The 13,161-nt window shown below is 37.8% G+C and overlaps 1 protein-coding gene across 2 annotated transcripts in view; it reads left to right on the plus strand.

The window, feature by feature from the left end:
* Positions 1–1,652: 1,652 nt before the first annotated feature.
* LOC117432376 (ATP-binding cassette sub-family C member 8-like) overlaps positions 1,653–13,161 on the plus strand; it is a 50,838-nt gene continuing 39,329 nt past the window's right edge. Inside the window, exons 1-6 of one of the 2 annotated variants that reach the window (XM_034054227.3) lie at positions 1,653–2,092; positions 5,551–5,713; positions 6,714–6,855; positions 8,093–8,211; positions 9,171–9,337; positions 11,948–12,190. In XM_034054227.3, the coding sequence (XP_033910118.1) occupies positions 2,072–2,092; positions 5,551–5,713; positions 6,714–6,855; positions 8,093–8,211; positions 9,171–9,337; positions 11,948–12,190 (855 nt within the window). In that variant the 5' untranslated portion in view covers positions 1,653–2,071. Of the gene's footprint in view, positions 2,093–5,239; positions 5,407–5,550; positions 5,714–6,713; positions 6,856–8,092; positions 8,212–9,170; positions 9,338–11,947; positions 12,191–13,161 lie in introns of those variants that run through there. The other variant, XM_034054228.3, reaches the window with a different exon arrangement.

Raw genomic sequence — 13,161 nt, forward strand, 5'->3', positions numbered from 1 at the left:
ACATTCCCTATTGATTTACTGGTATATCATTTCATCAGTAAGTTGCAAGGTCTTCAGTAGGAGGTCTTTAGTAATTTCATGGAAATGTACACAAATAGATTTTTTATAGATCCATATAGATGGATACCCAGCTGTTTTCTTGGATATTGTGCCTATAATTTGTATCCTAAAATGCCATAATCCTACCAAAAAGGGGGAGGGATTGCTCCTTTTCTGTAAATAGCCCTTCTATCCAAGAGTTATTGCCATCTGATTTGCTACAATGACCACGTTCCATTCCATTTTTTGAGAGCTAGTGTTTAATCATTACAGTAAAGCAGTAGACAGTTGTCCAGTACTAAATACGTAGATTGAATTTTCTATTGACTAATCTTGACTATGGGAACTATGCTATGAATGTGTTTCATGCATGTGTCTCGTGCGTTCCTCTCGCAAACTAACAGAGAGTTGCTGTGAAATGGGCAGAATCCCAAAATCATTCAATTCTGATTGCGTTAATGGTTGTGGTAAGTGTATTAAAATAATGTAGAGGTCTAGATTTTTTTTTTACAGCCTTGTAATGGAATGGCACGACCTTGCTAGAATTATGATTCGAAACATTATTTTTAATAAACCCAATGATAGACTTTTGACAATGTTGAGTTACAGGGAAATGTGTGTTTGTTTGTTTCATTCATGAAGGTCTGTCTTGGTCACTGCTAATCATTACTGGCGCCCCCCTATACCCGATTGTGGTACTTGCTTCGTGCCCTAATGCACCAAACATCACCTTTTAGCCATTAAGTCTGCAATGTACTGTGCATATAACACTGGTGCCTGCTGCATGTAATGAACTGCATTGTTTTCAACAGGAACTAGGTCTAATACAGTATCTGTTAAATTACTAAAGCTGAGCAGAACGTTACTAATGTACACGTACTGTTCTGTACCTTATACGGTGTGAAGGAAGTCAAATGAGTCTTGCAGAGAGGACATTGTCATTTTATACCAGTAGGGGGCAGGCCTCCCTGTCCATTGCATTTCACATAACAATAAGATAAGCGGCAACTCTTGTGTCTTGTAGTATACACTTTACATTACATAGTCCATGTCAATACTGTGCTAACTGCCCACTGCCCCTTTCTAAACTGTACAGTGTAGAATATTTCTAAAAGAAGAATGTTAATATTTTTAAAGACGGTGACATTAACACAAATTACATACAGATGTGGAATAATGTACTTCCTGTTTGGAGAATTACGCTCTCTGACCCGTAAATCCACCTCTTTGTTTGACAACAGGACAGTCAGATACACTTATTTCATATTGAAAGTGAGATCATGACTAAAACCCTGACCAACTGTACATATATACATAGGCCTAATACACAGATACGTATTACAATTACGCACACATACACTAAATGACTTATAAAGGTGTGTGTGGGGAGAAACAATAAAAAAAAAATAATAATAATAATAATTGCACAACTACTATGAATTGGGAGAAATGAAGAGAGCCGTGCAGTCTGTTACAGGACATCATACATGACCCTTGTAAAGATATCCTTTGTTCATATAAAAACGCAGTGTACTCTCGTGTGGAGTTGGGGGCTGCTTGGGATTAAATGAGGGAATGGTTTGTCATCTCTTTACACTGGTAATCTGAGTTCAATTCAGCACCTCGGCTAGCTCCTTCGGGTGCAATTCGCCATCTGGCACTAGGACCGTGTATTTCTACTGGGAATGGACCAAGATTATAATTCCTGCAAAAAAATTAGAGGAATCCTTAAACGATGCATTACAGTCACGTTTAAACCCTTCTTTCCGCGAGTTTTCGAGATTCGTGTGATACCTATCGATAGATATATCCTGGAAAGTGTAAAGGTGTTTTGGAATGTAAACGGTTCTTAGCTATTGATAGCACAATACTACGAAAAGCACAATGCTGACCTACTGCTGCTTCTACTTAATAATTCAGATTGCTTTTCATTACGAGGATATTGTACTGTGAGCCTGCAATACCATTTGGAATAGTCATATCATTTGTATACGACGGCAGTTGTAGAAATACAACTCGTTTTTGGATCAAGATGGTGTCCAGATACAAACCGGTAGGTCTGTGTGTATGTCTTTAAATATTGCTTTATATATAGCTGGAGCATCATGGTTTTTTTGGAGGGTTTTTTTTTTTGTTGGTTTTTTTTTTTTTTTTTGGTTTGGTTTTTTCTCATTGTACAGGTTTGAGTACTGGTCCAGCCTGCAAAACATTAAAATTGGCTTTGGCCAAAAAACTCGGTGTTTGTTAAATGTCTGAATGAGAACAACAGTGTTTGTAAGTTTTACACCAACTATTATTCGGTTCTTAAACACACATTTGGCAAAAACAAACCTGTAAAAGTCAGTTTCTCAGTCACCAGTTTTTATACTACGGGACAAGAATTAGTTTGCTGCTGGATAATTGTGCTGAAGCATGGATATAATGTACGCTCTTTACACCAAAATAAATCAGTCCGTAATTATATTTTTAACGGCAGTAGGTGTTAAGGTTAAGCTAATGTTATGGTTAAGGATGCACTGTTTCACAGTAACACCTTATAACAATGAATGGTTAATGTTAGGATAGGATTAGAGTACAATGAAAACATATAAACGATGTGTTAAACCAGTGGTGTAAATAGGGATCATACACAGCGGTGGTGTAACTAATGCGCACTTTCTCACACTTTACACAACAACAGGTGCTTAATTAGACATGTACATGAAAGCATTCCTTTAAATTAGTTTAATTTTAGAAATCGGGTTATGAAACGTATCTATACACTTCAGTATCGTAGTTATTTTAATTGTATCTATTATTTTAAAATCTTCGCATCGAGATATACACTATAAGACAAATCATCTCGTTTGCACGGGGCACCCAGAGGAAGCAAGGTGAAAACCAATCAACCGATCCATTTTAATCAATCAAACATTAAACATTCTTTTTTTTTGCCTAACCATGTTTTGCTGGTTAATGTGGACAGGTAACTTGTTTGCCGTGGTTGGAGTATGACATGGCTTTAGCTCCGGTATAAAACGTTTAAGTTTGTTTATATTCATATGTACTGTATATGTATGAACACAGTTGTTCTTGGTCAAACACACACATTTTGTTTGCAGTTTTCGAATAGTTTGAGAGACTTTCCTCCAGTAGTGTGCTGGAAATAAATGATAATGGTGATGATAACGTTGGTAACATATAATGGTGAGTCTCTGTGGTCCTATATCATCAACTTCACCTACTTCCAAATGTTAAGCAATGTTTCTACTGTTTGTGTTTAGTGTAACACAAATGTAAACTGTAATATAAATGGGACTGGCGATTGTCCTTCATCCTATATTGATTAACATTATTTAGTTGTGCTTTCTGTTATCCCCATGGAACGTTTTATCATCCCACTGCATTATTTTACACATCCATGTTTTCACTGAACACCTGGGTGTATTAATCCACTGTGTGAAATTATAATCAATGTATATCCATAACAGAATGAATAAAAGTGTTTGATTCTGGACTGCAATTGTTATTTAGTTGGATATAAAACAAAAACCACCATTACTTTAGAGTATAATTTCTGGCAAGGTGTGTGTGTGTGTGTGTGTGTGTGTGTGTGTGTGTGTGTGTGTGTGTGTGTGTGTGTGTGTGTGTGTGTGTTTGTTTCTTTTTTTTCATTCTAATTCCCAATGAAACTGGTAGTTGTTAAGATGGATTGACTTCTCAGTTGTAAAAACTCACCAATAGCCAATTGCAAGAGCTTTGCTTACGTGATGTTTCAAGACAGGCCAGGCTAAACCTTGCTCAAGGGAATAGTCTTGGACAACTCTACCAGGTCTTCAGAGAGTATTTGAAAATGTAAATCTCTTTTATTAATAATAATTATAATAGCAATAATATAAACATCACCTTCACCCATATAAAGCGCTGACTAAGCATGGCATTCTGTAAAGCCCACTTCTTCATTAAGATGTTTAATGATTATTAGCAAATGCATAGGCAAAGATAAGGGTCTGCTGGATATTGATAGCTTGATAGCATCAGATAGGTTCTTTATTAATATGGACTGACCTGTAACAGATTATTCCAGGTATAAAATAGTAAACTGTAAGCATGCAGTAAGATGTGCAAATATTGTAAAATTGAGTGATGGGTGTCAAATGTCAGCTTTTACTAATGGCTTGCATTATAAGATCATCCAAAGAAACAGTAAATATTACTTAGAGTGACCCTGCTGATCCACACAAACTCCACAACCCCCAGTCACTAAGAAAATATGATTACTGTGCTGAATACTACATTTCACATTCATGGTATTATTTATTACTCCTAGGATCTTGCTGTCTATAACTACTGGTGTTATAAAAGTCCAAATGAAAACAGACTGCGATGTTAAGCCCAACAGCCCAACACCCCAACACCCCAACACCCCAACCCAACACTCACAAACACAGACATTTTAAATGGTAACTAATTACATTGTTAAACAATTGACAAATCATTCAGTTGACTAATTAATTTGGACTGGAGCCAGCTCTGATTCCCGTAACCTCTGCAGGGTCCTAATGCCCCCATGTATTGTCTCTGCATCATAATAAGTATTTCTTTTAAACCAGACTCATTTACTATTTTTGTTTACCATCCAGTTGGTTTACGTTGTCCTTTCACATTTTCACGTTTTCTTTAACCAATTCATCACTATATATATATATATATATATATATATATATATATATCCAAGGCAGCTGTAGTTACTTGAACTGGAACAGAAAAGGACATTTATACAGTAGTATCTCTGTTGTAACCATGATTGTTTTAAGATCCTTTAATATATAATAGAAGTGTCCTTGGATTCTTCAGATTCATTTCTTGGTGCCAATAGAAAGGATCTAGTTAAGTAATTGAGAGCTCGGTTGAAATGAAAACCAGCAGACACAGGGGGTACCCAGGACCAAGTTTGAGAACCCCTGCAATAGACCAAATTAAAGTTGTATGGTAAACATGTTGTACATGGCTACTATCAGCTTTATGGTTTTATAATAAGATGACTATACTATGACAATTGAAGAATCAATACAATGCAGCTCATTTTAGTCTCTTAAAATAGATCCTCACTCTGCTAAGCTGCAAGGGCAAGTTGTTATTGATCAGACCAGCTGAAGAGGCAGCTAGTGCTCCTGCTATCCTCAGCAGTTTATTTAAAATACCCTGTTCGGTCAGAAGATATGAATGGGTCTATAGGAGATTTGGAACGGATCCTGATGCTCTACACAAGTGACTGTTCAGGCGGCTGAGACAGTTTACAAGGATTCCTGTGAGGCTGGGGTGTGAAACACGAGGCATGTGCTGCTCTCTTAAAGCTCACTGCAGAAGAGAGGCTGCTAGACTCCAGTAAGCATTTTCTTTGTTTCAGCATCCTGAAGCAAAAATGTGACGGAGCACCGTGTGCAGTGCAGTGCAGGGCTTGTTGTTTTTGATCGTGTTTCTTATTTCGGACTGCTCTAAATTGCCTCTTCCCTTTCCTGATCTTCACAGAGTCCCAGCTCGACCATGTCCTTGGCATTCTGTGGCAATGACAACAATTCAGCTGCATACAACGTAGACCGGGGAGTGCTGAACAACGGCTGCTTCCTGGACGCCCTCAGCATAGTGCCACATGTATTCCTGCTATTTATAACCTTCCCTATACTATTCATAGGTAAGTCCCTGCAGTTCAAGGACTTATGCATTTAAAGTATTAGCTAAAATTCAGAGTCCAGTAAGTGGTGGCATACCATGTCAGTGATTTAAGGTGGTATTGCTACATTTGAGAGGAAGGTAGTATTGCTGTTACTAGTTGTCATTGTTTTAGTTTGTATTGCTTCTTTATTTATATTGAATTCTGTGTAATACACAAAATAGTGTAAGCAAAACTATTCATACCTGGGACTGGTTCTCATTATTTGTATGTAGTCTATTAACATCAGTTGCATTCTGTATACAATATCTAGTAATTGAATAGGCAAACTAAATAGTGGGCAAATTATACAGCTATTCCCATGTGTGTATGTATAATGTATTAAAATATATTAAAATTACACAACCCAGTGAATATGTATGAGGCTGGAATCATATACAGTACTATGCATGTATCATAAATATCAGCCTTCAGTGATGAATGTATCAACACACACTGTATGTGGTAGTTACATTAGGAATGAACTTAAAATCCTGCATTGTACACCATCGTAGTCTGGTCTTAGTTATATACGTTTTATTCACAAATCCTTTCCGAAAAGATTGAAAAATACAACAGGATAAAAAATAACAAGAGTATTACCCTGAAGAAGCCCTAGAAGAACCATGAGCAGTCACCAGCACACTGTTACTGTTATGGTACTGTGCTACTGCAATACAGGTAAATCCAGTGTGCTTTGGGTCTTACTATGTTTTAAAATGTGATAACACTGTAGCAACCCTTCTACTACCACATTAGTACAGAGACTTTGCCATTGTGGTTCCATTATTTGTCATTAAAGTGAGTCGTTTGAGAGTAATTTTCTAAATGATCCAGCTTAAACGTGAATCACCTAGAACATCACAAGAACTGAAACATGGTAGGAGAAACAAACATGCATACTTGGGAAGGTGTTTACCCCAAAGAATATGTACTATATTTAAGAAAACCAAATGTAAGAAATAATTCTGTTTTCACACAGGGTGGGGCAGTCACAGTTCCAAGGTTCACATACATCACAGCACATGGCTGCAATTCCCAGGCCACAATTTAAGATGGATCCTGACATTTATTCTCCTGTTTGTGCTGGTGTGTGAAATTGCAGAGGGCATAGTGTCGGATGGGTAAGTGGGTGCATACCTTTGTGAGATTGCTGGCTATTTTTACCACGTTAAGCGCTAATGAATGAGCTTTCCTGATCCATTCCCCCTCCTGCAAGCATGTGATCTGCCATCATGTGACTGTCATGCAGGCTTCACGACATAAAATTCCAACAGCAGGGCCAACATGGCTTCGTTTTAACTTGTAGCCTGATATAGCCACCAGCAGCTGTATCTGAGCATGTCAAAATAATTCATATCTTATGTTTATTTGTGGTCATAAATATGTGTGGCACAATGTATTCTTCGTGTGTGGACCTTATTTACAATTTTCTTTAAGCCTGTTATTAATTAAACAAGGATTTTGTTTGTGAAGAGAGTTAATTTTCATGTATCAAAACACTCTCTAACCTTTTTTATATTCATAAAAAAAACTGTTGAACACATTTCCAATAATGTGTCATGCTGTCATAAAGGCTGAGGTTGCCTTGGATTGGAGTGAAGGGTAGGCTGCACTCTACAAACCAGACTCTGACCCCTTCAAGTCAATGCATAGACTGTGTCGTCTTGGTTTCCACACACACGCCATTGCAAAAACAAGTCTGCAGAGTGATTTCAATTTCATGAAGGTCCTATAGGGTGGATTTGTCAGTGTGTCAGGATAAGACAACCCCAACACACTAAACGTCACACTCTGTAGGAGTCTTTTAGAAGAAAGATTGATCCCATACAGTGTACACCATAGAGACCTTCCAGCACTGTGAAATAGATCAGGAGGGTCCAGCCCACTCACTGCTTCTGTAGGTAGTCCTGCTTACAATTAATGATTTAAATTAAATTCTCAGTGAGTTAAATTACTTTCTAACCAATACGAATAATCCTAAAAACATCATAAATTGTATACTGGTGGACATTTTATATCGAAAGTCCTTCTTTACAAGACTTACTAGATCTTGGTACAATGAAACGTGACAACATGATTAATTGGAACAATTATAAAATACATATGGACCATATTGAAACCATATATATTATGTCACATAGCATGGCTCTGAAGTAAACAAAATAAAATATGTAAATGACCATGGCCTCCTTCTCCAGTGGATAACATGTTTATTTGATGTGTCCTGTTTCTGACGTACATGTAAAAAATAATCTGGCCTGGCAGGCAGACTCAATTTGCAAGTGCTTTATTCCAGCATGTGTGAAAATGCATCTAGCATCCTCACCCTCGCATATATTACCGTTTCACTTTCCCCAGGATGGAGTCCCGCCACCTGCACCTCTACATGCCTGCTGGACTGGCATTTATGGCTGCGGTTACATCCATCATCTACTACCACAATATTGAAACCTCCAACTTCCCAAAGCTGCTGCTAGGTTTGTTCACACCCTGCTGTGCTTCCAGTTCATTAAGATGCTTGTATTGGTCTCCATATGACCTTGCAGCTATTATTTTTTTTGTTTTCATCCAGTTACAATCACTGAAATCAAAATGAAACCATTTTTGTCAGGTAATGTATGGAGGATTATGATACTGAATTACAGTGTTTTGTTACATTTCCAACACATCTGTATCAATACACGTAGCTCCAAACACATTGGTTAAAGCTTTGTGTTGTATTTCAAGAAAATAAAATAAACCTCCTTTCATTTGTCTAGAAAAGAGTTTTAGCTTGTAATAGGTTATTTGAAATGCAGTATGCAGCCCTCATTGAGCTTGATAATAAGCAACACATCCTAAACCAGGGAATGGTTGTGATTTCTAGATCATGCATGCATAATTACTACCAGCATGACTGCTTCCAATAGTGCTGAGCAATTCAATATTAACATCTGGGTGCTCAGAGGGTGGGCTGTGTGTTAGACTGAGCTTATATTTCATGATACATCGTCCTTGTCAAAGGTTAAGTATACTGAGACTCTGAAAGGTCATCAATTTCAGGTCTAGCAGTTTGTGTTTAATAACTAACTGCACAAATGGTACCGCAGTATTTTAAACTAATTAGCAAAAATTTATACATTTGGTGCCTATTTGTTTAATCTAAAGGAAGGCAGATCTAAATACTGCTGAGGTCCACTGCAGATACTCATGTACATTGTTAGATGCTTTATTTTCATAACCCTGGTCTTATTTGAATGATCGAAACAGAAAGATTCACCACTATTTGATCAACTGAACAGAGACCCATTGGTCCTCCTTAGTATACCAAATCAATGTGTTAAAATGTTGGCGATCTCCAAAAGAATTTGAGAACAAATGCTGTTCCATATTAGAACCTTAGTTCAGTGAATGGAATTTGTTCAAATCAGTGTTTGTTTGTTTGTTCTTTTGACAGCTTTGCTCGTCTACTGGATTTTAGCTTTCATCATAAAAACCGTCAAGTTTGCCAAGTTCTGCGAGCATGGGATTTGGTTCACCCAGCTGAGGTTCTGCATCACAGGTCTCTTGGTTGTGCTGTATGGAATGCTATTGGCAGTGGAGATCAATGTCATCAGAGTGAGGGTGAGTACAGCAAAGACTCTGTGCTTGTATCTGAAATGAGTTCTGTCAAGGGTTTCAGAAAGGTCTGTGCACAGACAGAGGACAGTCCGTTTTGGTTGTGCAATTTGTTTTGCAATCTGCATCCCAAATTATCTTGTAAATAAGTACCATATGTTTGAAAAATCCCATAGCGATACCATGGTGATGCATCTGTATCACCTTCAAGAAACCCTTGCAGAACCATCAGCATTCTACAGCATTGCCAGCAATGGCAACATCGTGGATTTAGAAACAATGTTGCACAGTAGTCCAGATATGGTACCTTGGTACTGCAGTGATACCATTGTGATGTTGTTGATATGTGAAAACATAGCATTGCCACAGTGGTATGATTTTACCAATGGCTCATATCATGTATTATAGTGCCACTGCTGCTTTACTATCAGAGATCATTTGCTGAAGGCAGCTGAGCTCCTTTTAAAATGATGTCCCCATAATGGGGCTTGAGACTTTTGAAGAAACACCAAACTGGATGCTAATCACTTGACACTCTTCAGAATACCTCTATTAAAAATTAACTCCTGCGCAAAACAAATAAGTCTACAATTACTATTACAATGTTGAATTGCTTTAGGGCAGCAGTGTGGACTAGAGGTTAGGGCTCTGGACTCTTGACTGGAGTGTCATGGGTTCAATCCCCGGTGGAGAACACTGCTGCTGTACCCTTTAGCAAGGTACTTTACCTAGATTGCTCCAGTAAAAACCCAACTGTATAAATGGGTAATTGTATGTAAAAATAATGTGATATCTTGTAATAATTGTAAGTCACCCTGGATAAGGGTGTTGGCTAAGAAATAATAATATTGTGTGAGACACCTTGGTCTACTCTAACCATATTAAAAATAGATTTTTCAGAGACTTTACTATATAAGAACAGCTATTCATGAAAAGAAAGTGGTTTACACAGAATTTTAAAGGGAAAAAGACATTGAATTCCATGTCAATTTACCAATATGTATTGTAGTGATAGCTTATAGCTGCATTGATTTTTTCACATGGGGTTCATTCCAGTATTTGTTTTACTGGAATGAGCTAGCTCAGGAAAAGCAAATGTTCCCTCTGATTAGCTGACAGATGTCCCCTTTTTGGTTGGCACATTTGTTATTCATGTGTTTAAGACAACGGCAGTGTGTTTCAATCAGCTTAACCACCTGGGACAGTTCAAATGCTCAACTGCCCTGTCCATTTAAAAAACAAAAATCAGGTATCATTAAAAACCTTTGAAGTAAAAATACAATAACAATGTGCTATTAAAGATTTACCAACAGACGTTTTTGGTAGAGTTACGCAGTCAGTTCCCCTCAAATAGCATTTCTACAAGTTTATACTACAGTCTGTCATAATTCCCCATAGATCAAGTATAGATGAATAGTCCAGACTTGGAACAAACAATCCCTTTTCATTAACCACCATGTAACTTGCACAGAATAGGAAAGAAGTTATTCAGGCAGACAGGCAAATTCTCAACCATTACCCTGGATTGTGTGGCCGAGTTTCAGATGAGGCATTAATCAAGGTTCTGGACAGTATGAAGCCTCCAGAGCCCTGTTTAAAGAAAGCTTATGCTGAATTCTACGTATCCTGACAGCCTTTTAATGTCTTTAAATATATTCCTCAAAGAATACCTTGGATTTTGACTCGACTGGTGATAATGGAGAAAATACATCTAGCGGCACATTAATAATCCTGAAAAATACTTTTTATATATATATATATATATATATATATATATATATATATATATATATATATATATACAGATTTTTCAAGTCACAGAAAAAAAAAAATCACAGAAAAAGATTACTGAGTAAATAATCCAGTAAGTATTATCCACAAGACCAAACTATTTTTCATTGGCACACCAAAAGGTGTACTCATACTAAGGTGCTATTATTTCAGCAAGATAATATAATTTTACTCATGTGCTTTTTATCATCCCTAACATCATTGCATTCTCCCAGTAGCATAAACTCTAGCCTTTTTGTAGTGTGCCATTGAGGACCCACACTTTCCCCCTAATAATATGTGTTTCATTCCCTCTTTTTAGACAGATTTAGTGCTTGGAAAAGGTGGCTGCTTGACAGCACTGGAGGTTGAAGTCCTCTATATACCCACAGTGCTGCCCCCCCCCCCTCCCCCCCCTGCCCTGGAGGGACCATCCTCTGAGGATGGAGGAGAGGAGTTCAGTTTCCATGCCCTTCGTGACTTTAGCCATTTCTGAGAAATTCAAGAATACACCTGCTAATGACTTAGGCATCAAAATGCAATTTTGAGTCACAGCTTCTAGTGTCAGGACTGTGTTAGGAGGAACCTGGGGATCTATTCAATTGATCTAAACAGCCCCCCCCCCATCAGCAACCAGCATTACAAAGGCTGTTGATGAGGTAAAAAAATAAATAAAAAAGGTTTTGCAGGAACCTTTCAAAGAATGGATGGTGACGGCAGTGCTAGCATATTCAATACTGCTGCTGTTTAGATCTGGATATGGATACACTTATTTGAATTGCCCTGAAGTATGATTGCACTCCTCATTGCTATGAGTATTGTATTCTAAGCCATCTTTTCTTTCAGCGCTACGTGTGTTTCAAAAACCCCCCCGAGGTGAAGCCTCCTGAGGACTTGCAGGACCTTGGGGTGCGCTTTCTGCAGCCCTTTGTGAACCTCTTGTCAAAAGGCACCTACTGGTGGATGAACACCTTCATCACTTCAGCACACAAGCGGCCCATCGACTTGAAAGTGATCGGTAAGCTGCCCATCGCCATGAGGGCTCTCACCAACTACGTGCTCCTGAGGAAGGCTTTTGAGGCACAAAAGGTAAAATCATAGTAAAAAATGAATTGCAGAACTTCATTGTTATTCTTACATACCTGCGTTTGTCATTTTCTGAACTCAGTCAGAACATCAGTTACTGTTGCTCCTCGGAGCTGAAACAGAAGAACAGTGACTTTCATGTTTGTTAATGTTTGGCAACAAAATAACTGCAGTGCAGGTATAGCCATAAGTATAGACATCCATCAAGATGTACTTTTGCAAGGACTAGAAGACGTGTGGTTCTGCTTGTCAGAACAGCAGGAGGCAGCCCTGCATGAGTCCGCTCAGGGCACTAAAGTCCAGTTCTGTTTTATATGAATTCCTGAATCTTTGATCCGTATTACACAGCAACAGTAACTCCTTGGTGCCTTAGGTACACAGTATTGTGTATTAATATTTATTTACCAAAAAAGAACCTTCCATTTAATACAATTGATACATGTTGTACAAACTGTAGATCAAGTGTCTTCAAAGGAGAATTTTTCAGAGACTTATGGTTATCTGCCATATAAAATATGTTACTTGTTATTGTCACAACCAGTATTGATTGTATTTAAAAAAATACAGGACATGCATTACATAATTCTTAACTGTAAATAAAGGGGCAGCAGTGTGGAGTAGTGTTAGGGCTCCAGACTCTTGACCAGAGGGTGGTGGGTTCAATTCCAGGTGGGGGACACTGCTGCTGTACCCTTGAACAAGGTACTTTACCTAGATTGCTCCAGTAAAAACCCAACTATATGGGTAATTGTATGTAAAAATAATGTGATATCTTGTAACAATTGTAAATCACCGTGGATAAGAGCATCTGCTAAGAAATAAATAAAAACAATAAGGAAATGAAAATGATGCTAAAAACATCTTTCTGACATACTTTAGCCTCAAGTTTCCAGTTGTGATCACTTCAGCAGATTCTGAACAGACCTTGCACACATTTTCCATGATTTGAGAAGGTTGATGGACTTTTTTTAACG

This window comes from Acipenser ruthenus, chromosome 27, assembly GCF_902713425.1.
Source record: "Acipenser ruthenus chromosome 27, fAciRut3.2 maternal haplotype, whole genome shotgun sequence".
Taxonomy (NCBI): Eukaryota; Metazoa; Chordata; class Actinopteri; order Acipenseriformes; family Acipenseridae; genus Acipenser; species Acipenser ruthenus.